General features: G+C 44.5%; 1 protein-coding gene across 2 annotated transcripts in view; it reads left to right on the forward strand.

The window, feature by feature from the left end:
• Window positions 1–26877, forward strand: part of COMMD8 (COMM domain containing 8) — a 116291-nt gene that overhangs the window by 29105 nt on the left and 60309 nt on the right. For both annotated transcript variants that reach the window (XM_085642157.1, XM_085642156.1), the window contains one exon: window positions 3645–3800. In XM_085642157.1, the coding sequence (XP_085498283.1) occupies window positions 3645–3800 (156 nt within the window). The remainder of the gene's footprint in view (window positions 1–3644; window positions 3801–26877) is intronic.

Consider the following 26877-nt stretch of genomic DNA (forward strand, 5'->3'; position numbering starts at 1 on the left):
TCCACAAACAGATCCGCCGCCTCCTCCTCTCGTCCCTCCGGCACCCCAATAATGCGGACATTGTTCCTCCGGGCCCGACCCTCGGAATCCTCCAGTCGACGATCCATCAGGGCGCTCGCCTGGCCAAGCCGGCGCACCTCCTTTTGGAGGGCCGCCACGTCCGTAGTGAGGCCCGAGGTAGTGTGGGCCAAAGAGTCGACCCGATCATTCGTTTTGGACAAATCGGCCCTTACCAGGCCCACATCCACGAGGACCGAGTCTATCTTCTGCGCCAGAGTGTCAAAGCGCTGGTCCACCGAGGCCTTCATCTCGGCGATGGCGCCCATGACGTCTCGGAGGGTCAGATCCGCGGGCAGAGCAGGAGCATCAGTCGGGCCCGCAGGGGACGTACGCGGTGCCTCAGGAGATCCCTTCTGGAGGGTGTAGCGGTCCATGTTGTTGGACTGATGGGCCGTGCCACGGCGGGTCGATTTCACCTTTGCCCGGTCGCCATCTTGCTTTGTGGACATGGTTGCAGTCCCCAAATCGTGCCAATCTCCTCGAAAGGGCCGACAAACCAGTTCACGGGCTCCGGGGGGGGGGCGACCACAGGTCCGCAGGCCGAATCACAGACGGCGGGTCGGCCGGGCACCCGGGCAAGGCCACACCACCGCACACCGCCCCGCAACCCTACCTCGCCCGTCAGCAAGGAGGGCGCAAAAGCGAAAGTGAAAGTGCGGGGTACGCGAGTCGCCCAGCCTTGCCCGCCGCTGTTGTTCACTTTGTCTCCGGATCGCCCCACTACTCCAATCCGGGGGGCCGGCGTGGAGAAGGCCGCAAACCTCAATCGGTGTCCGAGGTCCGATTTGGAAACGGAAAACGGGTGTCACCTCAGCTCGGGCTCACAAACACAGTCCCCTCATCTAGGACAGGATATAGTCAGGATTAATGCAGGAGGTCGCGGAGGTCCTCGGGAGCCTCGCACCTACGCGGCCATCTTGGTTGCACGCTAGCAAGCCTCCTTATTTCTTGCTGGGCTTTGACCTTTTCCCGGTGTAAGTGTCCTCTTAAAATGCTTCCCCACAAAATTCTTTATAGATTTGGACACCAGACCGCTTTCCTTCCCACATCCTTTTGTTTTATTAACTACGGCGGGTTTCTTTGTAATTTTCCTCCCCTCCCTTTTATCATTACCTACTGGGTTTTTCACAGGCGCCCCTTCTAGCCCTTCTTCAATTGTTGATACCTCAAGTTCATCAATTTGTTCTGCTACATTTTTACATGTTTTTCTTGACTTTGCCTTCCTTGGCGCCATTCCAATTAGAACCTCTTTATATATCCTGTGTTGTTTAAAGGATCCGTCTATTTCATAGGATTTGCCAACAAAATCTAATTAAACTCTCAAGCAGTTGGCTCTACCTCCTTACACCACACAGGTCTCTGTTCTTCAGCCCCAAGTGACAAAAGTCAATATAGACCGTTAATGCACACTTCCACTTACTCCGCCTGAGCTTTCTATGCTCAAACTAGGTCTAAATTCTAAATAAATCCATTGTAATACTTTTTAATATTTAAAAAACACTTAAACACTTACCTCCCCTGTGTGCTGACTGGCTGACAGTGGAACTTCTTTCTTGCACTGGCTTTCCGTGGACTAAATATTTCTATATATTGCTTTATGCTAGCAGAGGTCTTATTCTAAATCTGCTCAGACCTCCTTGCCCCCCTTGTGGAGGCGTGTTTCCCGGGAGTGAATCACTTTGCCATTAACCCCGGGTGTGGCCGTCACTGCCACCACTTTCTGCTTACCACTTTCTGCTTACTGCTTACCAGAGCCCCCAGCGCCCTCCTCTGCATCCGCCGAGTCCCCAAACGGAGGTTTCAGTGCACGCACTGGGGACATACACTCGGGTTGCTCCTTCGGGTTGCTCCTTCGCAGTACCGGCATTACCAGCCTATACTTTTGCTGCTACCCCTCGAGATAGTTTCACCGTCTTTTCCCGCTTTTTCTGCCCTTAAGATGCCTTTAGGATGACTGCCTTTCAAAGGCGGTAAACGGGATGAGCGGTAACTTTTACAACTTTACCGCGGAACGCCAAACGCCCGTATACGCGTCCGTCTTCTTCCTTCATCGTCGTTTGCTGTTGCGTCGCGTAACGTTGCGTAGCGTTACCTCATCAGCCACACAGAGGAGTCACCCTTTGATAAAACCACATAAAGTTAACCAGGAATTGTTATTTAGAAAAGTGTGAGAAAGCTGGGCGGTAGGAATGGCTTGTTTTTGTAAGGTTAGGAGGTCATTGTGGGTGAGAAAAATTAGGGGCATCCATGCAAGGCATCCCATCCAGAACTTCCCCCCCCGGGCATCTAGATTTCAGAAATGTCTGTGTTTGTAGGTTATCCTTGGTGGTGGTTGTGTTAGGGCCTGAATTCTGCACCTACCCACATTGTAAAAAAAAAAGTGTTGCTTGTGCTCTGCGAAATGTGATGTCTCCAGGTCACGTTTTGAAAAACTTTGTGTCAAAGGCGCTAGGCCCAGTCTCACAAGTGAGGTATTTTGTCAGGAGACATATGGGAACACAGAAGTGTTAGAACATTTGTTATTACCGATTTGATTTCTCTGCATTTTTGGCTGCCAAATGTAAGCTAATGCCCAAGAAAGAAGATATTTGGCAAAACCCTCTGTGAATCACATGATGGTATGGGTAACCTCAAACTCAGAGGTGTACAAATGACCACTGTTCCTAAACTCAGTATCTTGTGCACATTTGTAAAATGCATAGATTTCCTTCATACCCAATTTTCTTTCATTTACGTTTTACTATATGAATTGCTGAACCAATGGAAACAAATCCTTATACGCTGCAGCTCAGTTGCTGGCTCTGATATTGCGGTATTGCATGTTTTTAGAACTTACAAACCCTATATATCCCTGCAACCAGAAGGGTCTATCAGACGTATCATTTTATTGCTTTTGTAAATCGGCAATTGTGACAGATCTTTTACTTGGCTAATTTTTCTACTCATTTCCATTATTTTTTTATATCAGCCATTAGTTTATTTGGCCAAACCTTGTGGGGTCCGCACAGATGACTCCTTGCTGAATACAGAATTTTGCCAACTTTTCAGATAAGCATAGCTTTCCGGGATCCCCTACGGGTTTCACACTTGTTTCCACCACAAACTGCAAGTAGATTGAAGCCATAGAAATTAGGAAAATGACTACCACATAGAAAAATGCACTACCCTTTTCACCCATTTTTTCAAAAAGACTGGTCCTGTTTTGGCAAGTTTCTCTATTACGTCTAGGGTAATCTATAAACCCTGGGGACCTTCAGTATCAGCAAAATATTTGAAAAAAAGGTTGCAAATTTGACTGGGATACCTTTTGTGGAAAAAAGTTATGAAAGCCTAAGCAGGCATGTATGAAAGATCAAAAGAGGCTCGGCACTGGAGTCCCAGGAGCCTAGGGGTTAATCCTGTGGGGGAGGGGGGGGGGATGGGGGCTAAACATCATGGCTGTATAAATTCGTGATTCTATAGATATCTGATACAAAGAGACAGTTTTATTTTAGTTTTCCCACAATTACTGTGTTTCTCTCACTAAATCCAAATCTAGTGTTTGCAAGCTCTGACAATATTTTTACATTTCAATATGCTTTCAGTTTTTTCACAAGATTATTGATGGTATATGTGGTCGTGCACACCCCAGATTCCAGGATTATGGCACTTTTTGGACATTGACGGAATGGCTTGGGGTTCTAGAAGAAATAACCTGTTTCTTGGAGGCTGCTGTTGGTAAAAATATTTCTGAAGAAGAGGTAAGCTTTTGGTGCATGTATTTACCAGGCATATTGTTTCTGGACCTGATTAGGAATGATAAACTGCTGCCTCTAACTAAAATCTGCATTACACAGCTGAATGACTTTGAGACAAACACAGTGCACTTTTGAGATATACATATATATGTTTGTTATGCACACCACTGAAAATGAATGACACAAATATATATTATTTTTTACAAGTGAACTAACTTAGCGTTAATTCCCCTTTTTGTTACTGTAGTACAAACCTCTGATACTATGATATTGCCACAGTATAGCTTTACTAACTGCTGCCACTCAAATTGCATGTTTCAATGATTTTATAAAGGAAATCTAGAAGAGTAAAATAAGATTCCTTAGTGAAAAAGAAATACATACTCAAAAGGGAATCAGTAAGATATCTTCATTTGCACACTTTGTGAGTTTTTTCGGGTTCTGGTCTGCATCTTCAGCCCATGAAAATGATTTCATAGGAGGTCAAAAGTTTGATGTGATGTTTAAAAAAGCATCAGTTTTAATGAATCACGCACACCGATTTAATCGATTGGTCAATGTTGATCAGTTAATTAATTTCGTAGGCGTGCTTGGAGGTATTGTCCTCTAAACCAAGGCGTAGTAATATAACTGAAGTTGCATTGCCCTTTGCGGGAAATGTCCCTCCTTTATGCACAGACAATGATATGCAGTTTTTTGCAGTTCATAAAGTAGATCTAAACAAAATTTCAAAGAGTTCAAATCAAAGATTTATTTGTATAAGTTGTCCGGTGACATATACTCATTTTATTCATGAGGTGGACACATGATTTAAAGTATCTATTAAAGGGTCATTCTGTGATACACACATCTAGATGAGAACCCCAATGCATTTCGGGTAGGTCAACTACCCTTCGTCAGGGAGAGTGTTCCTAAGAAAAGAACAGAAATAGGCGGAATTCAAGCGACCTGTTATCTTTAAGTGTGAATATCTTAGTGAATGAAATGTGGACAAATGAATCAACCGTGTTCATGCTGTGTTGAACCGGTGCTTGAGACTCGTGAAGGGTGTGCGTACAGATAACATTTTTAGGTGCACTGTTAGAAAAAACGTGGTAGTTAAGTCGTGCAAAAGATAGTTATGTGATTAGCAGCGTGTCAGAAAAATGTGCGACGGTGAAAGGTTAACTGTCAAAATCACGGTGTCTTTAAAAGAAAAAGTGCACGTGGGGTGTGATGAAACGTAAAAAGAATATTATCGGTCACGATAGAAGAAAGGAATCGTGAAAAAGCCCAAGTATACCAGAACTCTGAAAAAAGTATGCCGGTAACACGACAATTATAACAAAATATCGCGCAAATGTTAAGTACATGTATTACAGAGTACAAAGTGCTAATACCTTCATGTTACGGATGTGAGTCCAAAAAATGTCTCCCGTGGTTAATCCAAACGGATTGTGTCTGTGACCACCCACTATATCGTGGATACTAGAAAGTGAAGAAGGTATTGTAGGAAAGCATGGAGCCGCGATATCTAGAAAACTATGCGGCCACATTGTAGCAGGTTAAAAAGAACGGACCCAGTGTATTTGTTCAATAATAGAACGCCATTCAACAGTGTAAGTACACAAAAGAACACAGAATATGTATTCAGAAATAATGAGGAAATGAGAGTGAAAGAAAGGGGGAAAATTAATAAACAATAGACACAATGTAAATAACCAAAGAAGGGAGAGCTGAAATGAAATATGGTTCAAAAGAAAGACAAATGACAACGAGTAAAAATGAATAATGAAGATCCGTAGCAGTTGAAAGTGCAAAACAAGATGTGAAACAATTAAATAGGAAAATTAGAGGTGTTGGAACAACAGTGGTGGAAGGGTATCTGAGAACAGTACAAAGGTCACACATGTCGTTCATAGGAAACAACTAAATTCAATGCGATCATTGAGTCCATGAGGCACCAGTGACATCATTTTTTTGATCCAGAAAGTCTCTCTTTTGAAGTAGGAATTTTCGATTGTCTCTTCCTTCTTTGATAGCTACAACTTCGCATACTAATAATCACAATTGGCTGATATTGTGGTTATGTTTAATGAAATGTGAAGCCACAACCGATTTTAGGTTTATGTTGCTCTTATGTTCATGGAGTCTGGTTTTGATTTTTCTCTCAGTTTTGCCAATGTTTACCAGACCACACGGACATTTATGAAGATATACGAGATTTTTTTAATCACAATGTGGCTGTGGTATATAGTTTGATATTATAGCCATGCATTGGGTGATGGGTGATATTGCCCCTGATGATGTTGTTGCAGTTACCACAATTGTGGCAAGGTACAGTGCCTTTGAATGTCCCAGTGGATCCATCATGTTGCGTGGTCTAAGGAGTTCCATGAGGTTCTTACTTCTCTCATAGGCAAACCGAGGTCTGTCAGACAAAATGTTTCTGAAATCAGGTTATACTTGGAGCATGGGCCAATGCTTTAGAATTTTTTTTTTAAACTGATGCTTTCAGTTGAAAATTTCATGACCATTACCACTCTGGATTTCTCTTCAATGCGATTCTTGGTGATCAGCAGTTGAGATCGATAGGTTGTTGAAATTCAATCAGTAGCTTCGGATATGATTTCTTTGGGATATCCCCGTTTGTAAAAACGATTCGCCATCTGTAGGATGTTAGTTGAGAGATGTTCTGGATCTGAGATAATTCTTTTAATTCTCAGTAATTGAGAATATGGTAAATGTGCTTTAAGAGCAGGTTGATGGAAACTGCTGAAATGTAACATCCATAACTCCCAGATAAACTACTTGGACGCCCTGGTTTACATCAAGAACAACAACATAAAAACCTCTTTATACAGGAAAGATACTGACCGAAATAATTTACTACATTTCAGCAGTTTCCATCAACCTGCTCTTAAAGCACATTTACCATATTCTCAATTACTGAGAATTAAAAGAATTATCTCAGATCCAGAACATCTCTCAACTAACATCCTACAGATGGCGAATCGTTTTTACAAACGGGGATATCCCAAAGAAATCATATCCGAAGCTACTGATTGAATTTCAACAACCTATCGATCTCAACTGCTGATCACCAAGAATCGCATTGAAGAGAAATCCAGAGTGGTAATGGTCATGAAATTTTCAACTGAAAGCATCAGTTTAAAAAAAAAATTCTAAAGCATTGGCCCATGCTCCAAGTATAACCTGATTTCAGAAACATTTTGTCTGACAGACCTCGGTTTGCCTATGAGAGAAGTAAGAACCTCATGGAACTCCTTAGACCACGCAACATGATGGATCCACTGGGACATTCAAAGGCACTGTACCTTGCCACAATTGTGGTAACTGCAACAACATCATCAGGGGCAATATCACCCATCACCCAATGCATGGCTATAATATCAAACTATATACCACAGCCACATTGTGATTAAAAAAATCTCGTATATCTTCATAAATGTCCGTGTGGTCTGGTAAACATTGGCAAAACTGAGAGAAAAATCAAAACCAGACTCCATGAACATAAGAGCAACATAAACCTAAAATCGGTTGTGGCTTCACATTTCATTAAACATAACCACAATATCAGCCAATTGTGATTATTAGTATGCGAAGTTGTAGCTATCAAAGAAGGAAGAGACAATCGAAAATTCCTACTTCAAAAGAGAGACTTTCTGGATCAAAAAAATGATGTCACTGGTGCCTCATGGACTCAATGATCGCATTGAATTTAGTTGTTTCCTATGAACGACATGTGTGACCTTTGTACTGTTCTCAGATACCCTTCCACCACTGTTGTTCCAACACCTCTAATTTTCCTATTTAATTGTTTCACATCTTGTTTTGCACTTTCAACTGCTACGCATCTTCATTTTTCATTTTTACTCGTTGTCGTTTGTCTTTCTTTTGAACCATATTTCATTTTCAGCCCTCCCTTTTTTGGTTATTTATATTGTGTCTATCATTTATTAATTTTTCCCCCTTTCTTTCACTCTCATTTCCTCATTATTTCTGAATACATATTCTGTGTTCTTTTGTGTACTTACACTGTTGAATGGCATTCTATTATTGAACAAATACACTGGGTCCGTTATTTTTAACCTGCTACAATGTGGCCGCATAGTTTTCTAGATATGGCGGCTCCATGCTTTCCTACAATACCTTCTTCACTTTCTAGTATCCACGATATAGTGGGTGGTCACAGACACAATCCGTTTGGATTAACCACGGGAGACATTGTTTGGACTCACATCCGTAACATCAAGGTATTAGCACTTTGTACTCTGTAATACGTGTACTTAAACATTTGCGTGATATTTTGTTATAATTGTCGTGTTGCCGGCATACTTTTTTCAGAGTTCTGGTATACTTGAGCTTTTTCACGATTCCTTTCTTCTATCGTGACCGATCATATTCTTTTTACGTTTCATCACACCACACGTGCACTTTTTCTTTTAGAGACACTGTGATTTTGACAGTTAACCTTTCACCGTTGCACGTTTTTCTGACACGCTGCCAATCACATAACTATCTTTTGCACGACTTAACCAGCACGTTTTTTCTAACAGTGCACCTAAAAATTTTATCTGTACGCACACCCTTCCCTTCACGAGTCTCAAGCACCGGTTCAACAAAGCATGAACACGGTTGATTCATTTGTCCACATTTCATATACTAAGATATTCACACTTCGAGACAACAGGTCGCTTGAATTCCGCCTATTTTTGTTCTTTTCTTAGGAACACTCTCCCTGACGAAGGGTAGTTGACCTACCCGAAATGCATTGGGGTTTTCATCTAGATGTGTGTATCACAGAATACCCCTTTAATGGATACTTTAAATCACGTGACTACCTCACGAATAAAATAAGTATATGTCACCGGACAACTTTTACAAATAAATCTTTGATTTTAACTCTTTGTAATTTTGTTTAGATCAACTTTATGAACTGCATATCATTGGCTGTGCATAAGTAGGGACATTTCCCGCAAAGGGCAATGCAACTTAAGGCATGTTTTAAAAAGCAGGCATCTAAGTTATTTTATAAAACAAAAAAAGGGTTTTGTCTCCATAGCAGGAAGGATAAGCTCCAAATTTGAGGTGCGATATCTGAGAATGACTAGTTTAAAGTTTTACATTTTCTAAATCACACTATTTCCTGTTCAAGAATATAAGCACTCCTCAGTGAGCAGACTTCTAGTAGAGATGGGTGAGCTAACAAATTAACAGGAAACTCATGCAATGCTGAGCCTTTAAAATTTCAGAAATGTAAGTCATTCAACAGGTTTTATTAGAATATAATAACTTGTCTTCAGAATTCAAGAAAATGTATTTAACAAGCTAAAGCATTTAATCTTGGTATATTATATTATATCTTTGCACTGAGAGGCATTTATAACAAAAAAGTGATCATTTGTAAACATGAATTTAGAAACATTGCTGCCCCTGCCCTCATGACAGTGTGTTAGACATGAAATCATTGGTTTGGTCTTCCCCCAAGCTTTTTGCTCTCTCCTCTCCAGTTTTCTGAAATTCTTTTTTGTTGGCATTAGGACACTGTGCACTTTACCACTGCAGACCAGTGCTAAAGTGCTTGTGCTCGCACCCCTTTAAACATGGTAAAATTGGCCTACACTTGATTTCCTCATTTTGCTTTACTTATAAGTCCCTAATACATGATACTGCATGTACCCTGGACTTGTAAATTAATGTTACTTATAGGCCTGCATCACTCATTGTGCCGCCTACTAAAGAAGCCCTTTAAAACATATCTCAGGCCTACCATTGCTTCCTGTAGTGCAGTTTAAAACTGCCATTTTGACCCGGCAAAATAAACTTTTAGCCTGGCCTATAACCAACCTCCTTTTCAATACTTATAGTCACCCCTAAAGTAGGTGCTAAACCGCCAATAGGGCAGGGTACCTTGTTTTTAAAAAGAAGACATGTTGGTTTAAGCCTTACTGGTCCTATTAGTGAAAAACTCTTATATTCATTATTCACTACTCTATGGCTTATCTCTCCCATCAGATTTCCTTATTACATTTAATAAGTGTTAACCTTTGATTGGGGAGAGGTAGAAACGCCATGTTTGGACTCAAATTAATTGTCATTTAAAATCTTCTTTAATGGTAAAGTCTGATTTTATATAACCATTTTGAAAGCGCCACTTTTTGAAATTTGGCATTGTCCTGCCCCAAAACATCTAAGGCCTTCTTGGAGTACCCAGCTGCCTGGCCTGTTAATGGCTCCACCATTAAGAATGTGTATTGGGCTCCAGCACACACAAAGAAGCCTAACACTAGTCTTTTCTGACCTAAGCTTCTTTGAACCTTTGCAGGGAAGGGAAGAACATTCCAGAACCAGATGTGGGGATAGTCTAGAAAATTTCCCCACTTCAAAGGATGGCACCAGGTATAAATATTTGACCTCCTGAGCCACTCTTCACTACACTCCTGGACCCTTGGACATTACAGAAGAAGGACTGTCGTGTTCCCCAGAGGACTGCCCTACTGCTTAAGGCCCGGCTTGCTCCCCTGAGGACTGCCCTGCTGCTTGAGGCCCGCCTTGTTCCTCAGATGACTTCCCTGCTGTCTTAAGCCCTGCTCTGCTCTCTGCTAAGGAAGACTTGACCTGCTCTCTTCATCCCAGGCTATATGAGTGACTCAAAGGGTCAGTTGGCTGACCTCCTGCTCCAATTTAAAGGAACACAACAAACTCCAGAGGCCTCCATTCTACTGCCCAGTTGACCTGCTGCAACTGGAACTGCAACTGGAACTGCCTCAGCCCTGCTGGTCTCTGGTAGAGTGAGTCACTTATCCCCAAGAGTTGCCTCCCTAGGCCATGGACCCTTGGCTACCATCAGAGTGCACTCCTCTACAAAAAAGGAGAAAACCAGAAGTTCTGGACCCTTCATGACGGACTTTGTGGAGGTAACTTTTCTGCGGACCTAACCTGGCCCCTGTATCTGGCCTGCACTCCATCGCACTCAGCCTGAACTTGTGACTTTCCCCTGATCTAGCATGACCAGATGACTGTGATTGGTGCTTTGTACTTTTAGGCGCTATACCTATCTGTAACTTTACAACTGCATATCTTGAGCTCTACTGATTAGAATTTTGTTGTTTTGGTCTCATTCTATTTATTACAGTTCTCTCAATTGTTCTAAATAGATTTGGGATTTTTTTGTGTTGATTCTCACTTTATTACTGTTGCCGTGCTGTGTAAATACTTAGCACAGTTCCTCTAAGTTAAGCCTGACTACTTTTGTACCAAGCTGCCAGATGGTTAAGCACAGGTAAACTTGGTGGCTTTTGTGGTTCACCTTGACAAGTATTGTGGTTGTTTCCTGAGTGGGGCTTCCATGCCCCTTAACCAATAACCCCATTTCTTAAACAGTGCTATCAGTCAACTAATAGGCAAGTCAGTTGCCATGTGCACGCTATTTGTGTCCTATATTCTTATTCTAGATGGAACAACATTATAGTATATCAAATCAAATGCCTACTCCCTGCACTCACATATATGAAGGTGCTCTCCTATGTGATAATGACCAAAACCAAAAAAGAGGGTGGGTGAAATAAAGTATTCCCCTAGGATCACACAGTTTGGTCAAGTAGGGAACCCGGAATTAATCTTGGGTTTTCTGTTTTTGCTCTGTGCAATTCAGCCACTAGATTGGTATCTGTTTCTCCCATCAAAGGTTATTGCTTTGTTTTTAATTGTTGGGAGATGAGAATATATCGTCGGTGACAGGCAGAATCCAGATTCAATTTTTGCCAGTTTTACATGGTGTAAACTTTGCCATAGGGCGTAAACATCACAACAGATAGCCTATACTGCAACTTTTTTTTGGCACAGGGAGATTTACCTAGATTCACAGGATGTTGAGCTGAGGCCAGTTTCAAACCTGGTTCCCCATGTTGCATGGTTGGCAGCTGTGGCATCTAATCCACATCACTTTGTGTGATAGCTTAGCTCTCTGTCGGCTCTGGGTTTGCAAGAGGAACTCAAGCTGACCCAGAGCTAGGCTTCTGACTCAAGCTTTCAATGGCTTACCCACCTCTACTACATAGTTTGTAGCACCAACATTGATAATTTTTATGCACTACATAGGCTGTTTTGATTAGATTCCTAGTTTCAGTAGGAAACAGTCTGAAAGTGAACAGGGCTGCTGTAATGTGTTTGGATCTTAGGGTTCCAGATCGTAGCCAAGCAGCGACATGGAGTGCTGAAGGGTAGGTTCCGTTTTGGCTAAGCCAATAAATAGGGAGTTGCAGCGATCAAGATTCGATAGCAATGGAGGTTGACCCACTTATTTGAAGTACTCTATTGAATTTAGGCATTTTAATCCAACATGCCTGATTTGGGATTGCACTTCTCTGGCTAAAATGTTTGTTTAAATATTTGTGATGCGATGCTCACCTATTTTATCACATTGTGTACGTATTAAGCTGGCCTGGCCTCATTTCAACCAGTGAGTATATGGTAAGATGCACACTCCTTCATTCACGTTGCACACACATTGTGGTCTAGTAGTCAAAGCATTCATATTAAGCTTGAATACTAACTGCTTTATCTGTACAGTAAATGTTGCATTTCAGCTTTAATTTTTATAAATGTCATCATTACAATTTTTGAAAGTAGATATGGCCTATTTATGACTTTATCGGTGCGGGAACAGAGCGGCACGACAATGGCCTGCTCCTGCACCGCCAAAGTCAACCACCAGCTGCCCGCCGGATTACAAGTTGCAATCCGGGCAGGCGTCCTGCAGCAGCTGGCCCTTGGTGCTACCTTTCCAAAGGCTCATAGGAGAGCCTTAGAAAGGCAGTTCCGTGGGTCAGCCACAGCACGTACCAGCATGACATGGAGTGTAAAGACCATGCCGTATTGGAACAGGGAGGTGCATGCAAACGGGGCGCACCATGTGCCTCCCCGCATGCATCCCAAAAGTCCTGAGGCAACAGGGGACCCTGTAGGGCCCCCTTTGACTATCCACCACCCTTTTCACTGGGGTCTCACCGCTGTTAAAAGGGTGGCTGACAGCCAACTCGTAACATGCTTAGCAGTGCCGCAGAGGCACCACCAAGCATATGTCTGCTTCAGACTGCCGCACCATGTATTGCGGATACTTGGCGGTTGCTGCAGTCCTAATGCAGTCTGACCACCGTAGTTGTAATACAGTGGACGGACCACCGGTCCTCCAAACACATCATTAGGCCCATAGCCTCTTATGCCATAGATTTTACCAGATCATCATATGTTGGCTGTAAATCATCTGTAAATAATGTCAGTATGAATTTTCCCAGATTAATGGTAGCTGTAATAGATCTTTAGGATGCCAATGATGTACATATGGTTACCAGGAAAGCTCAAGTGATTTCTAATATCTTCCGGTTTGTCTCCTTTTTTTTTTTTTTTTTTTTTTACTCCCTTTCCCTCTCCTTCAGCTTCTGCCTCAATTTGCATGTGAACTCCTCCTCCTGTCACTTAGTTTAATACTTTCATTTTGTTATTCCATGGTTCACCAGGCAATCACCTCTCTCTCCTGGTAAATTCGCAATATAATGTTAAATATTGATATGCACGTGTTCGCCTGCCTGAATTCTTCACTATGCCCAATCTTTACCATCTGTACATTGGAGCAATGCTGAAGTATCAATTGTTTTATCAATTATGCTCATCCTCCACCTTTTCTAGAACTGTCATGTACAGGCAATAGGTGCCATTTATGTCACAAAGTAATGGCTACTAGTCATATGATTTTGATTGCATAGGAGTCTTTAGTTAACACAACTTGATCTCACCCAGAACTGTGGAGAAGTGTAGCTCACTGGTTAGAGGAGGCATACCCTGAAGCAGAGATCAGGTCCGGGACCTGGGTTCGATTCCCGACGCGGCAGGGTCCAGAACCCAATTGTCCACGGACTCGATAATTCTCGCTTCGGTGCCCACTCTAAGCATGAGTTCACACTATGCAGCTCTGGGCAACAAGCCTGCTTAATCTCCACAACGGCCCCCGGCGGCGGGATGCCTGGCTTTCACCTTGGGGATACCCAGTACGGGTTATCTTACAGGGAAAAACCAGGACGGGTTCCCAATGCAAGCGCCAAGATGCCCATAGGGTGATAGTTGCGCTCTATAAGTACCCCAATCAATCAATCAATCAATCAACTTGTTAAACTTGCCATTTTCATTTATCAATTTAGCCTTTACCTTTTCCCCATGCAACCTTTATCTGTTGGATCACTTTTCCTTCACAGCTACACATAGTAGTGGATTCTGCTTTTACCTGCCTGTTTGCTTAACCACCTCTTGATCATTCCAGAAATATTGATATTCCGTATATTCTATGATCATGCTAGTTTGAGGATACTAATCGCCCTACGTACTCTGACCGGAAAAAAGAAAGTGCACCCTCTTAAGATCTGGTGTTTTATATATTGTGACAAATCAGTCCATCATGTAGCCCTCACTGAATGCTAACAGATAACTGTGAACTGCTGACAAATAATGCATACACATTTTCATGTTATCATTGTTTATCACCCCAAAAATGCCAACATTCAGAAGCCATATGTGAAAAAGTAAGTACACTCCTACTGCTTACATGTCGGTTACAAAGGTATCTAGAATCAGGTGTTGCTAAAGAAAAAGTGCACATCATTATCTATAACTAGAAGTTCTATCTTTGTATATCAAATCAGGAGCTATGCATTTCAGTTTGTGTTAACACATTGTCCCTAGGTCAAATGATAGATGACACCCTTGGAGAAGAATTCTTGCTTCTGTCTGGGATGGCTATAAAGCCATTTCCAAACAATATGGTCCATCATTGACTGGTAGAAAGATAATTTACAAATGGAAAAAGTTCAAGAAAGTTGTCAGTTTACTGACGAGTGGGTGAACCATCAAATGGACTCCATTATAAGACCATTTGGAGCTCATATACATTGCAAGAAACCCCCAAAATACATAAAGTCCCATGTCAGTACAGTGAGGTCATTATCCCCCGTCCCCCACCTCTCCCCCCCCCTACCCCCACCCAATTAGGAAGGGACTAAACCAGTGCAGCACTCATGGAAGGGAAGTTGGCGAATCACTCCCCACAAAAAATCATTGTTGTGCAGTCTAGGTTGTTGTGCAGTCTAGGTTTTACTTAGCACCTGAATTAACCGCAAGACCTCCGAAATAATGTTCTCTTGACAGATGAAAATTGAATTTTTTGTAATGCTGTGTAGCATCGCAAGAACCTGATCAACTGTCAAGCATGGTAGTGGAGGGGTGGTTATTTGGACTTATATTACAGCCCTAGAAACTAAACACTTAACAGTCAATGGGTCCACCATGGATTCCTCTATAGTACAGTGCATACTGCAGGAAAATGTGAGACCATCTGTTAGTTTTCATTTTTTAAATTTGTTGCGGATGAAGTACACCATTTGACTTTCAAACACCACTGTTTTCTCTTATTTTGTTCAATCTGCCTTCCTTTGTGGTCCATGAAGCATTTAGCATTTCACCCCACTAGCCTTAGCTGGTTTTTATGCCTTACAATAATCCTAATGTATTCAGTACCTTCTCATTCCACTTCTTAAGACTTATTTTATTCTACATGGACAGACACAACTAGCAGTACGACATACTAGCCTATTAGTCATTATAATTTTAGTCTCCATAGACTCTCAACAAGGTGTCTGACTGTAGTTTATAATAAAAATATGCCACAAGATGCCACTACTTAGTGAGGTAAAGGTGCTCCTAATGTAACCAAACAGTTCAGCACAAACTTACTTATTGCGTCACAACTGGGAATCCTGATGTCCCAGGGCCTGTCTTACTCTGGATCCTGCTCAACTGGGCCAAGTACTCCTATTGCATTTTGACTCTCCGTGGTAGCTGCAATCAAGCAGTCAAGGCTCCCTTGGGAGGAATAGGTCAGTGAACACGACTCCTAACTCGAAGTGCAAACAGTACGAATAATAATAAATCAATGTCCAGCCAAATACTTGCTTTTATAAGAAAAGTAGTATTTGATTTCTAACTCTACACATGCAAAGTAATACAGAAGCAACAACACAATCCCTCTTTTGGTCGCGCTTCTAGTAGTTGTCAGGCAAATCTCTGTCCCACCCTCCCTCGTGTAAAGTGTTTGGGGTTACTCCCCATTCACTGGTGGCTGCATCATGAAATGCTAACTATTAGGCTAGTCCAAGGTGTCCCTCCCCTGGTGTATGGGAGTCACTGAAAACAGTCCTGTACATGGGCAACGGCACTATTGCTGCACAGCCGATATCCTCTCACCTCGCTCAATGAGTCCTCATGGTAGGGCTCTCCACTGGCCTTGTTCCCTCCAGCATTCTCCTCCTCCTCCTCACACGGCACACTGGTTTTGGGAAGTAGAAAGGCACTGGTGCTCCAGGCCAGGTGATCTTCGTTTCCTTGAGTGATGTCCCCTCACCCAGTAGGGAGATTAGCAGGCTTTGGCCCCCAGTCCTTGTCACAGGCAGAAGTCGTACAGCGCTTCCACTTCTCAGCCCATCTGGCTGCTTTGCAGATGACAAATCTTTGGGGACTCGACCTCCCCTTCTTATAGTCGTTTTCGAGACCTCAAATTTGATTTAGGGTCCGGGCTTTGGAATTTATGTTGTGGTCCAGCTTCTTTTGAAGAGGGAACTTCTCATTTTCTTTCATGAAATATGACCATCGCAGCAGGCATGACTCCGAAACTGATTCTGCACAACTAAATTCATTTGTGTGACCAGAGCGCACACCTGGAAGTCGGCCACAGTGATAGGTGCATCAATAGGTTAATCCCAGATGCCCAGCCCTAGTCTGTAAGTCTTTTATCAGCCCGTCTCTCTTCCTGAATGTGTCCAGGCCCTTTCCTTGTGATCCATCACTGAATCAAGGTGCAATCTTTTAAAGTGTAAACAGTCTTGTCCTTTTCCCTCCAGTGCCACCCCCTTCCACCACACCCTGCTCACAAGAATGCAGCAATACACAAAGCTGCCTGGGGGGATTCCTCTCCTCATGTCTTCTCTAGACATCGCTGGGCTTCCCAAAATGAAATCTAGGATCCTCCATGTAATGTACCAGTGTAGGCACACTTACTTGTACTTCCACAGCACATTTTCTGTCCAGCACAGTTCCTCCATGCATTGTACTCTTACACATACACGTGCATTCAGCACAAACACTCACTCTGTGCACACTGTTCAGCAGCACTGTTCAGCACTGAATCGTTTCTATATTTAACCAGGGTGTGTTATTTAACCCCTCCACACACACACTCACTATGTGCGCTCTGCATAACACTTCGCCCATCATGTATTGTACTCCACACAAGCACACATACACTGAGCGCATGCTTTCATTGCGAGCATACTGCACAGCACTACATCTCTCATGTAAGTTATTCCTTCCAGGCATACATACTCCCAGTACACCACTCACTCAAATGACCCATCGACAATCAAGGAACACCTCCATTTCGAGATCTAGTCCACCACTAACGCCACTTTCCGTGGCACCCTCGTCTACAGACCTCCCAGCCCCGCCATTCACCGATGCCATCATGGAACTCATCACACCCCAGGCTCTTGCATCCACGATTACATCCTATTCAGCGACCTCCACTTCCACCTGGACAACCCCAGTGACCAGAACACCCCACCCCTTCTGGAGAACCTCACCAAAATCAGACTCCAGCAATTGGTCACCGCCCTGACCCACACAGCCGGACACACGCTCAACCCGATCTTTTCCACCAGCGGGAACATCACCTGCAGCCATACCACTGAACTCCTTTGGCGCGACCACCACTTCATGCACTTCACCACCTCCACCGCCCTCCCCTCCCCCCATGGTAGCTGGAGCAAGGCCACCGAAGAACATCTCATTGCCTTCCTCAGCACTACCACACCGCTGACCTCATCAGACGCCAACACCTCAGCACGCAACCTCCACCAATGGATCTACAACTGCGCTGACACTCTGGCACCCCTCAAGAAGAAACCAGACAAGCAAGTCAGTTGTTTCACTCCCGTCCTCCACGAGTCCAGACGCACCTGCAGACGACTCGAGAAGAGATGGCTGAACAAAAAACCCCAGAAAACCACACAACCCTCACAAGCCGCCAATGCACACCACCTTCTCAAAACAACAAACATAAAGGCCCTCCAAGACAGAAACATCGCCAACGTACACAACAGCAAAGAGCACTTCACCATTGTCAAGGGGTTCACCAGGCCCAACAGCGAGCCCACAGATATCCCTCCCTCCCAAGACCTCTGCAACAAGCTCAGCACCTTCTTCAACCACAAGATCAGGCAAATCTACAACCGCGCCGACACCCAAGACCTTGCCACAACGCCAGTCACCACCACCCGCAACCTCGCTGTACCCCAACAGACTCTGCTCAACTGGACTCCACTTACCACAGGCGACAAACTCAAGATCATGAAGAGCATTCACTCTGGAGCCTCATCGGACCCATGCCCGTATCACATCTTCAACAGAGCAGCCACCTCCATCCCCCCAGAGCTTCGCTGCACCATCAACTGCTCCATCGAAACCGCCACCCTCCCCGACGACTGGAAACACGCCGAGATCAACCCCCTGCTGAAGAAACCACTCCGCTTCCCAGACAAGGTAATTGAAAAGGCCAACAACGCCCAACTCTGAGTTCATCAAAGAGAACCACGTCCTGGAAATCTTTCAGTCTGGCTTTCGACGCCACCGACCACAACAGTTCCCTTCTCGACCAGGGTGAAACCGCAGCCCTCATCCTACTGGACCTCTCGGCCTCCTTCAATACTGTTTCCCACCGCACCCTAACCACGAAACTCTATGATGCGGGCATCCGCGACAAGGCCCTGAACTGGATCCACTCCTTCTTTACGGGCTGAACACAGCAAGTCAGACTACCTCTATTCCTCTCAGAGCCTACAGAGATCATCTGTGGAGTGCCCTTGGGCTCCTTCCTGAGCCCCACCCTCTTCAGCTTCTACATGGGCCCCCTCGCTGCTATCGACTGTAACCATGGACTCAACATCGTATCCTATGCCGAAGACACCCAGCTGATCCTCTCCCTCACCAACTAACTTACATCTGCCAGAATCCACTTTCACAGCGGGAAGAAGGATGTTGCCACCTGGATGAAAGATAGCTGCCTCAAGCTCAACTAGGACATTCAGATGGATCCCCCCACTAAGCCTTGAGTAACCGCGCTTTACAATCTCCTGAATGATGCACTACATACACCCAGTACATGCACTCATCACACATGTACAGCACAACACTGCTTCTCCCTTGTACTGTGCCTTTCCCATGCACTCATACAACCAACTCCTGTGCTGCTCAGCACTCCACATCTACCTAATCCAGGCTAAGGGTGAGTTAAGCACACAATAGTTGAACCTTTAAAAGGTGAGTGAGCCTCTAGGCAATTAACTGAAAACTTGTGATATCTTGGAAAACATAGCAGCAGAAAAGATCTTTGATTTAAGGAATGCTGACATCTTGCCTTGTTGGGAAAAGGTTGGAGTAATTAACTGAATATAAATGGCTACTTTTTAAATGTGCGGTTCCACATAAAAAATGGAATCCGAAATGTACAATAAAACATTGCCCTTTGTTTACTCAGAGGCAATAACGACTTGTATTACAGTTTTTGGGATCTTGGGAAGTTTGATAATGCAGGGTGTATTGTGCAGCATTATAGGTTAAAGGCTATTATAACTTGTGCAAAACTGCCTCACTTGTGTCACAAAAGCTGCCAACTAATAAAGATGGAGTTCCAGAGGACCCAGTTCTCCAAGTTCATAAGGTAATTTTCTAAATCTTTAATTCTGGGATGTTTCTAGTCCCAAATAAAACTAGAGAAAAGCCCTTTAACTGAGCATGTCCCTGGCCTAGGTCAGAGTGTACCTCTGACCTAGGCCAGGGACCTGCTCTCTCCCTGTAGCTCCGGTCTGCCGTGCCATGCTGTGCCTCTGCCCAGGCAGGTAGGGGTTTGAGCCCAGGCTGCTTCCTCGTTCTGTCCCACTTGTTGATTGTTGATTGCCTGCTTGTTTTTTTCCTGCCGTTGGTCTCTGCCTGTCTTGCCTGTTTTGTACTCATTTCTGTGCCCTTATTTTCTGTGCCCTTATTGTTTTTCTCCCATTTCCCGCTCCCCCCCTCCCACCGCTGCTGCCCCCGCGACCCCTCCGCTGTTTTTCCCTCGCCCTTCTCCCGGCTGTGTCTCCCTCCCACCTCCCTATAAAATGCCGGCTGCTGCGGGGTGAGCGCGAGCAGTACCTCTGACATAGGCCAGGGACCTGATCTCTCCCTGTAGCTCTGGTCTGCCGTGCCGTGCTGTGGCTCTGCCCAGGCAGGTAGGGGTTGGAGCCCAGGCAGCCTCCTCATTCTGTCCCAATTGTTGATTGTGGATTGCCTGCTCGTTTTTTTCCTGCCGTTGGTCTCTACCTGTCTTGCCTGTTTTGTACTAATTTCTGTGCTGCCCCCGCGGCCCCTCCCCTCTGCTGTTTTTCCCACTCTTGCCTCCCAGCTGTGACTGCCTCCCACTTCCCTATAAAATGCCGGCCGCAGACGGGCTTGCCTTTGGCGTGCCAAAGTCAAACCCGTCTGCGCCCATCCGCGGCCAGCATCAGGAACCCTGGAACGCTGACCATCCATCACTACGACGCCACCAGCCTCCTCGCACTCAACTCCGGAAGACACAGGGAATGCCACAAGGCCTCACCGAACACTACCCTCGGCCAGTTCTCCTGCCTCCGCTGCCGAAAAACCATCACCACCACCTCGGACTCTAACACCACCAAAACCAGCAACACCCTAAAATGCATCCTCCTCAACGTGCGCTCCGTACACAAACACGCCGTGGGAATCTGGGATCTACTCGACTCCCTCTCGCCCGACATCACATTTTTCACAGAGACCTGGACCAATACATCCTCTGCCACCGACATCAACACCGCCATCCCGGCCGGATACAAGATTCAGAGGAAAGACCGCCCCAACTGCCCCGGTGGGGGTCTCGCCATCACACATTGGAGCCCCCTCCGCCTCACCACCTCCAGCGAAACCCTCCCCTCCGCCGAACACCTGCACTTCCAGATCCAGACCGCACCCAAAGCCATGCTTCGAGGAACCCTTGTCTACAGACCCCCGGAAAACCTTCGTCGCCATCATCACCGACTTCATCGCACCCCACGCCATCGCCTCCATGAACTACATACTCACCGGAGACCTGAACTTCCACCTCGACGACCCCAGCAACCCCAACTCCACCATCCTCCGTGACCACCTCGCCAGCATCGGACTGAAGCAACTCGTCAACACACCAACCCACAGAGCAGGACACCTCGACCCCACCTTCGCGGCAGGAAACAGCGTCCACTTCAGCCACACAACGCAACCACCATGGACTGACCACCACTGCGTACACTTCGCCGTCGACAAACCCAAGGCATCCAAACCAGCCCCACACCCACCACGAAGGAACTGGAGCAAGGTCACCAACTAGCAACTCAACTCCACCCTCACCCAAAACCACCACACCTGGTCATCCGACGCAAACTTAGCAGCCAGAGAACTCCACACCTGGATCACCAACTACGCAGACGAGCTCGCCCCGCTGCGCAACACCAACAGACAACGCCCCACAAAAGCCGCCTGGTTCACCACCGCTCTCCAAGAAACCAGATACACCTGCAGACGCCTGGAAAAGAACTGGAGAAACACCAAGACAGCCGAAAACCACACCACCTACAAGAATGCCATGACGGACTACCACAACCAAATCAGAGCCACTAAAAGGAACTTCATCCACAACAAAATCTTCTCCAACTCCACCAACGCCAAGGAACTTTTCAGCATCATTGAGAAATTCACCAATCCACGCAGTGAAGCCACAGACATCATCCCATCCCAATACCTCTGCAACAAGCTTGGAACCTACCCCCACCTCAACTTTGTCGACCACCCTCCAGACCTCACAGACGTCCCACTGCCCACCAGAGACACCAGCCGGCCCATCATCTCCAACTGGACACCGATCACGACCGAAGACACCGCCTCGACCATCAAAGGCATCCACTTGGAGGCTCCAACCGACCCCTACCCCCCTCACATCTACCACAGAGCCACTGCCGCCATCGCTCCCAAACTACAATCCACCATCAACACCACCTTCAAAACAGGAACCTTCCCAGACTACTGGAAGTGCGCAGAAGTCAGACCTGCTCAAGAAGCCCACAGCTGACCCCACCGACCGCAAGAACTATCGGCCTATCTTGCTCCTCCCCTTTGCATCCAAAGTCACAGAAAAAACAGTCAACAGGAAGCTGACACGATTCATTAAATAGAACGCCATCCTCGACCCATCCCAATTTGGATTCTGAAGCAACCATAGCACAGAGACTGCCCTACTCGCCACCACAGACAACATCTGCACCCTCCTGGACCAAGGTCACTGTGCAGCCCTCATCCTACTCGACCTATCAGCAGCCTTCGACATCGTCTCCCACCGCACACTAGTCAGCCGACTACACGACGCAGGCATACAAGGAACAGCCCTAGACTGGATATGATCATTCCTCACCGGAAGAAGCCAAAGAATCAGACTAGCACCCTTCCTCTACGACCCCACGAAAATCACCTGCGGAGTCCCACAGGGGTCATCACTGAGCCCGACACTCTTCAACATCTACATGGTGCCCCTTACAACCATCGTTCGACAGCATGGCCTCAACATCCTACGCTGACGACACCCAGCTCATCCTCTCCCTCTCCAAAGACCCAACCACCGCCAAACGCAACTTCCAGGACGAAATGCAAGACGTCGCAGTCTGGATGACCAACAGCTGCCCGAAGCTCAACGCCGAGAAGACAGAAGTCCTCATCACCACCCCCTCAGCATGGGACAGCACATGGTGGCCGACAACCCTCGGAAGCCCACCCACCCCCTCAGACTACGCCAAGAACCTTGGCATCATACGCGCCTTATCACTCCCCATGAACCGCCAGGTCAACGCCTTCACTTCCAGCTGCTTCAACACCCTCTGCATCCTTCGCAAGACCTTGAAGTGGATCCCCCCCGAGTCAAGGAAGACAGTCACCCACGCACTCGTCACCAGCAGACTGGCCTTCGGAAACGCACTCTACACCGCCATCAACAAGTCCCTACTCCGCAAACTCCAGACAATAAAGAACACCGCCGCCAGACTCCTACTCGGCCTCCCCCAGCACGAACACATCACCTAGAACCTACGTAAACTCCACTGGCTCCCCGTGGAGAAAAGAGTCACCTTCAAAATCCTCACCCACACCTACAAGTGCCTACATAACAACGGACCCAAATACCTCAACGACAGAATCAGCTTCCCCCGTACCCAAAAGAAACTTGCGATCCTCCAACCTCGCACTGGCCAAAACCCACATTGCAGCCAAAACCTGGAACGAGCTACCGGCAGACATCAGACGAGCCCCCTCCCTGAACACCTTCAGGAAAACCCTCAAGACATGACTCTTCGGCTAGACTGTTCTACTCCCCGCCCGCCCCCGCGCCTTGAGACCCTCACAGGTTAGTAGCGCGCTTACAATTCCCTGATTGATTGATTGATTGATTGATTCAACTCCTAGAAAACAAGCCATAGATGATAAAAAGGGATTGGAATGAAAAAAGAAATAATTGGCATAACGTAACTCCATTACGGATTATTGACCTATAATTGAAAGCAGCAATTTAAAACACATATTTATGGTCTTACTAACTAAAAAAATATAGCTCCGGTAAAATATAGCATTATTGTATTTAGCCACCAAATAGTGTTTGGTTTTGTATTGCAGTGAGAGCACAGACCTGGTTGTAATATTTCTTTTAAGCATTAAAAAGTAAGAATTTTCAGTTTTGGACTAATTTACTTAATGACCTCCCAAACTCAAAAGTCTTACCTGTTTCATAGCGAAAGTTACAGTATTTACACCATGCTTAAGAGATAAGGCAGTGTCATCAGCATAATGCTTGATTACTGGGATGGCCTGAAGCAGGGCTGAAACAGAAGTCTAGTGATCGGATAAATGCTACCGGGGGTTCAATAAACACATTTTAAAAATAATGAATGAATGGGAGACAGAGAGTAGCCATGACAGGTTCCTTTTTTTTGTATGTGCCAACCCCAAATTGAAATTATTTGAGTAGAGAAAATCGTATATAAGAATGCAATCAACCCCGTGATACAGGAAGAAAAATATTAAGCCTTGAATATCAAAAACAGAAATTCCCAGCTTATGAAGTACATGCTTTTTTTATCATCATAAAGTAAAATTACTGCAGCTGGACCTTTTTAATTTTTTTATTTTATCCTGTCAAAAAATGGGTGTTGGCTGATAATTTTCTACCAAGTAGTAATCCATGCTGATCATTGTGACTTTGTGGATTCTACAGAAAATAGATTATTATTTACATTTTTTGGCAGAAACTTATAATTGGTATTTAATAGTGTAATAAGGTGGTATGAACCGAATTCTCGTGGGGTTGTTCTGTTTCAAAAAGCTAATTCAAGCTTCTTTACCAGAGGAAGGTAGATTGATACAATTTTGGAAAGCGGTGGAGTTACATTATTGATACAAAAGTTTATAATATCTCAGCCAAATCAGTCTTCCCCTTACTTCAGTGTCTGAAAAAGGGATTCATAGTTAGGCTGAAGAGGTTGGCAAAAGACAAAGCTATTGTACATTAGTTTAAAGAGCTCATCATTAACTTAAGGGGAGTTGCCTTCATATATAACGTCATAATGCTTTAAGAATTTAATTAATATTTTGGTATTTTCATTAGTAATTTTAGTGATTAAGAGATCTCTAATAGATGTCATGAAGTAGCATTTGGCTCTTTCTCTTGCCTGCCATGCTAAGAAATGTTCAATCTTTTCTGCTTTCTCATAAACTTGTTTTCATCTGTCCTGCCATTATTGCTTTCTTTTTTAACGTAAAACTTCCTAGTAGCTAATTTGGCTTGTTCCAGTCTTGTGTGGTCTATAAATACTCCTGTAGATGACTAAAATTAGCTTGCAGTAGTGTTGAATGCAATCTCTCCAAAGAAGAAACCTGAAGTTCAAATGCCTCGATTTGGAGCTTCCTAGACCTTCAAGGGATTGAATGGAAAAAATACCTATCACGGCATATATAGTTATAGTATTAGACTGTGAAGTAAACAGTGCTTTATCTCATTTCCTTCTATATGGGTTCGGGCTGGTCTGACTTTCTGACTGTTATCACAGACCCACAATATGATGTTCGAGACGCATGCAAACTTCTAACTGGTATATAGGCCGCATAAAGTTGCTGGAAAAAAAAATCAGTCCTGGAAGCGAATTTAAATCTATCCAAAATAATACTTTGCATTAGGATAGTCTTGTTGCCAAAAGTCAGTTAAGCTTAGAATTATACACATATTGTGGAACACTATTAGAGTGGTTTTTATTCTTCTTAATTCATCTAGGGTTAGAGTAATCAAACAGATGACTTAAAACAGTAAAATGGGCCTGATCATAAGCCTGACATGAAGCTTAACTGCTAAGTAAGTTCTTGCAGGGAAGTAGTATAGTTATAAATAGGGCCAAAGAAAGAGGACACATTAGCTAATAATAATCTGCTGTGCATAGGAACTATTATCCAATGACTGTGGGCATCGGTCACCAGAGAACCTGAGTTTATCCAAGATTTTCTGTTTATCAGTATTACAACCCTCCTATGAGCTGCAAATGAAAAGGGCAAAACGTCTTGTCCAATCAAGTACATATTATTTTGTATTTAGTGCCTTTGACTATTTGGGTTTCCTATATAAAAATCACTGAGGTGTTCTTTGACTTCTGACATTCCTGAGCCGCCTCCTTTTTCAAATACTTGTTTAGCCCATTTGTCAAGATTTATAAACAACCTTTTAAAGACCATTGGAATCTGTTTAAGTGCCCCATGTTGCCCACACCTGCAGCTGAAATCAAGTATAGCAGATTGTGACAGCAGAACCATTATATATCTGTTTTCCCCTTGCCGTTTGTATGCCAGACTAGCAACCCACCTCCCCGGTTACCTCCCAACTAGGTGAACCCCAGCACCACAGATCTTAGAATATCGCCAAGATCTCTGATCCTACTTTTCTCAAAGTATTGCACATTAGGAGCAAATCTGATGTATAAAGCTGAGACTACAGCTTACTAAAGTGCAAAAGGGAGCTCATAAGCTAAACCATATTTCAGAATCATTCGATTAACGCAAGCTGGACACCATTTAAACTGCATGTATAGTGTAAGGTGCAATGACTTGTGCAGATTCTGTTCCAATGAGAAATACAATATAAAATGACATTATACAGACTCCCCAGGATATTGCAGCATAGATTAGCAAATTTTGCTGCACAAAAATTAATATTTTGCGGCATTATTGCGGCACTTTATTTTACTTGTAATTATTCCTTTTCATTCTTAAATCAATAAACTGTTTTAGCAGAGTATTCCACTTTCTAATAGGCATATTTAAAGTGTCTGAGTATTGGTTTGGTATGCTAAGTCTCCGAGTCCTGTAATGGCTGGCAGCAACATTTTTTTCTTATTGCTGGCAGCCAATCAAAGAACTTTCTGGACTCTGACTTCGGCAGGAGCAAGATGGCCCAAGGGAAATAAAGATCCCAGGGCCAATCATAACTCGCTACTTTTAAATTGGTGCGCCTGTGACAGTCTAAGACACTCTTGCAAGCCTCAATGCACCACTGCTCTGTCTGAAACAAGAAGAGAGGGGATGCGTTGATTCCCAACGCTGCTTCCCGCTTCCTCTTTACTCTCACACCTGAACTTGGCGTAGGCACCCCTACCATAACCAGTGGCATCAACCCTTCCACTCTCCCGCCACATACAAACTTACAAACCTACATCATGGTTTCCTGTAATTCGATTCCTTCCTGGGTACTGACAGTAATATCATCATCAAAGACAGGCAGGTTCCGGCACAAAATTGCATGCCAAACGTAAATCAATGAGCAAATTAGCAATTTCAAAAGTATTACAAATGGACTGAGAGTAAATCTGCATAG

This window comes from Triturus cristatus, chromosome 2_2 (genome assembly GCF_964204655.1).
Source record: "Triturus cristatus chromosome 2_2, aTriCri1.1, whole genome shotgun sequence".
NCBI classification, from domain to species: Eukaryota; Metazoa; Chordata; class Amphibia; order Caudata; family Salamandridae; genus Triturus; species Triturus cristatus.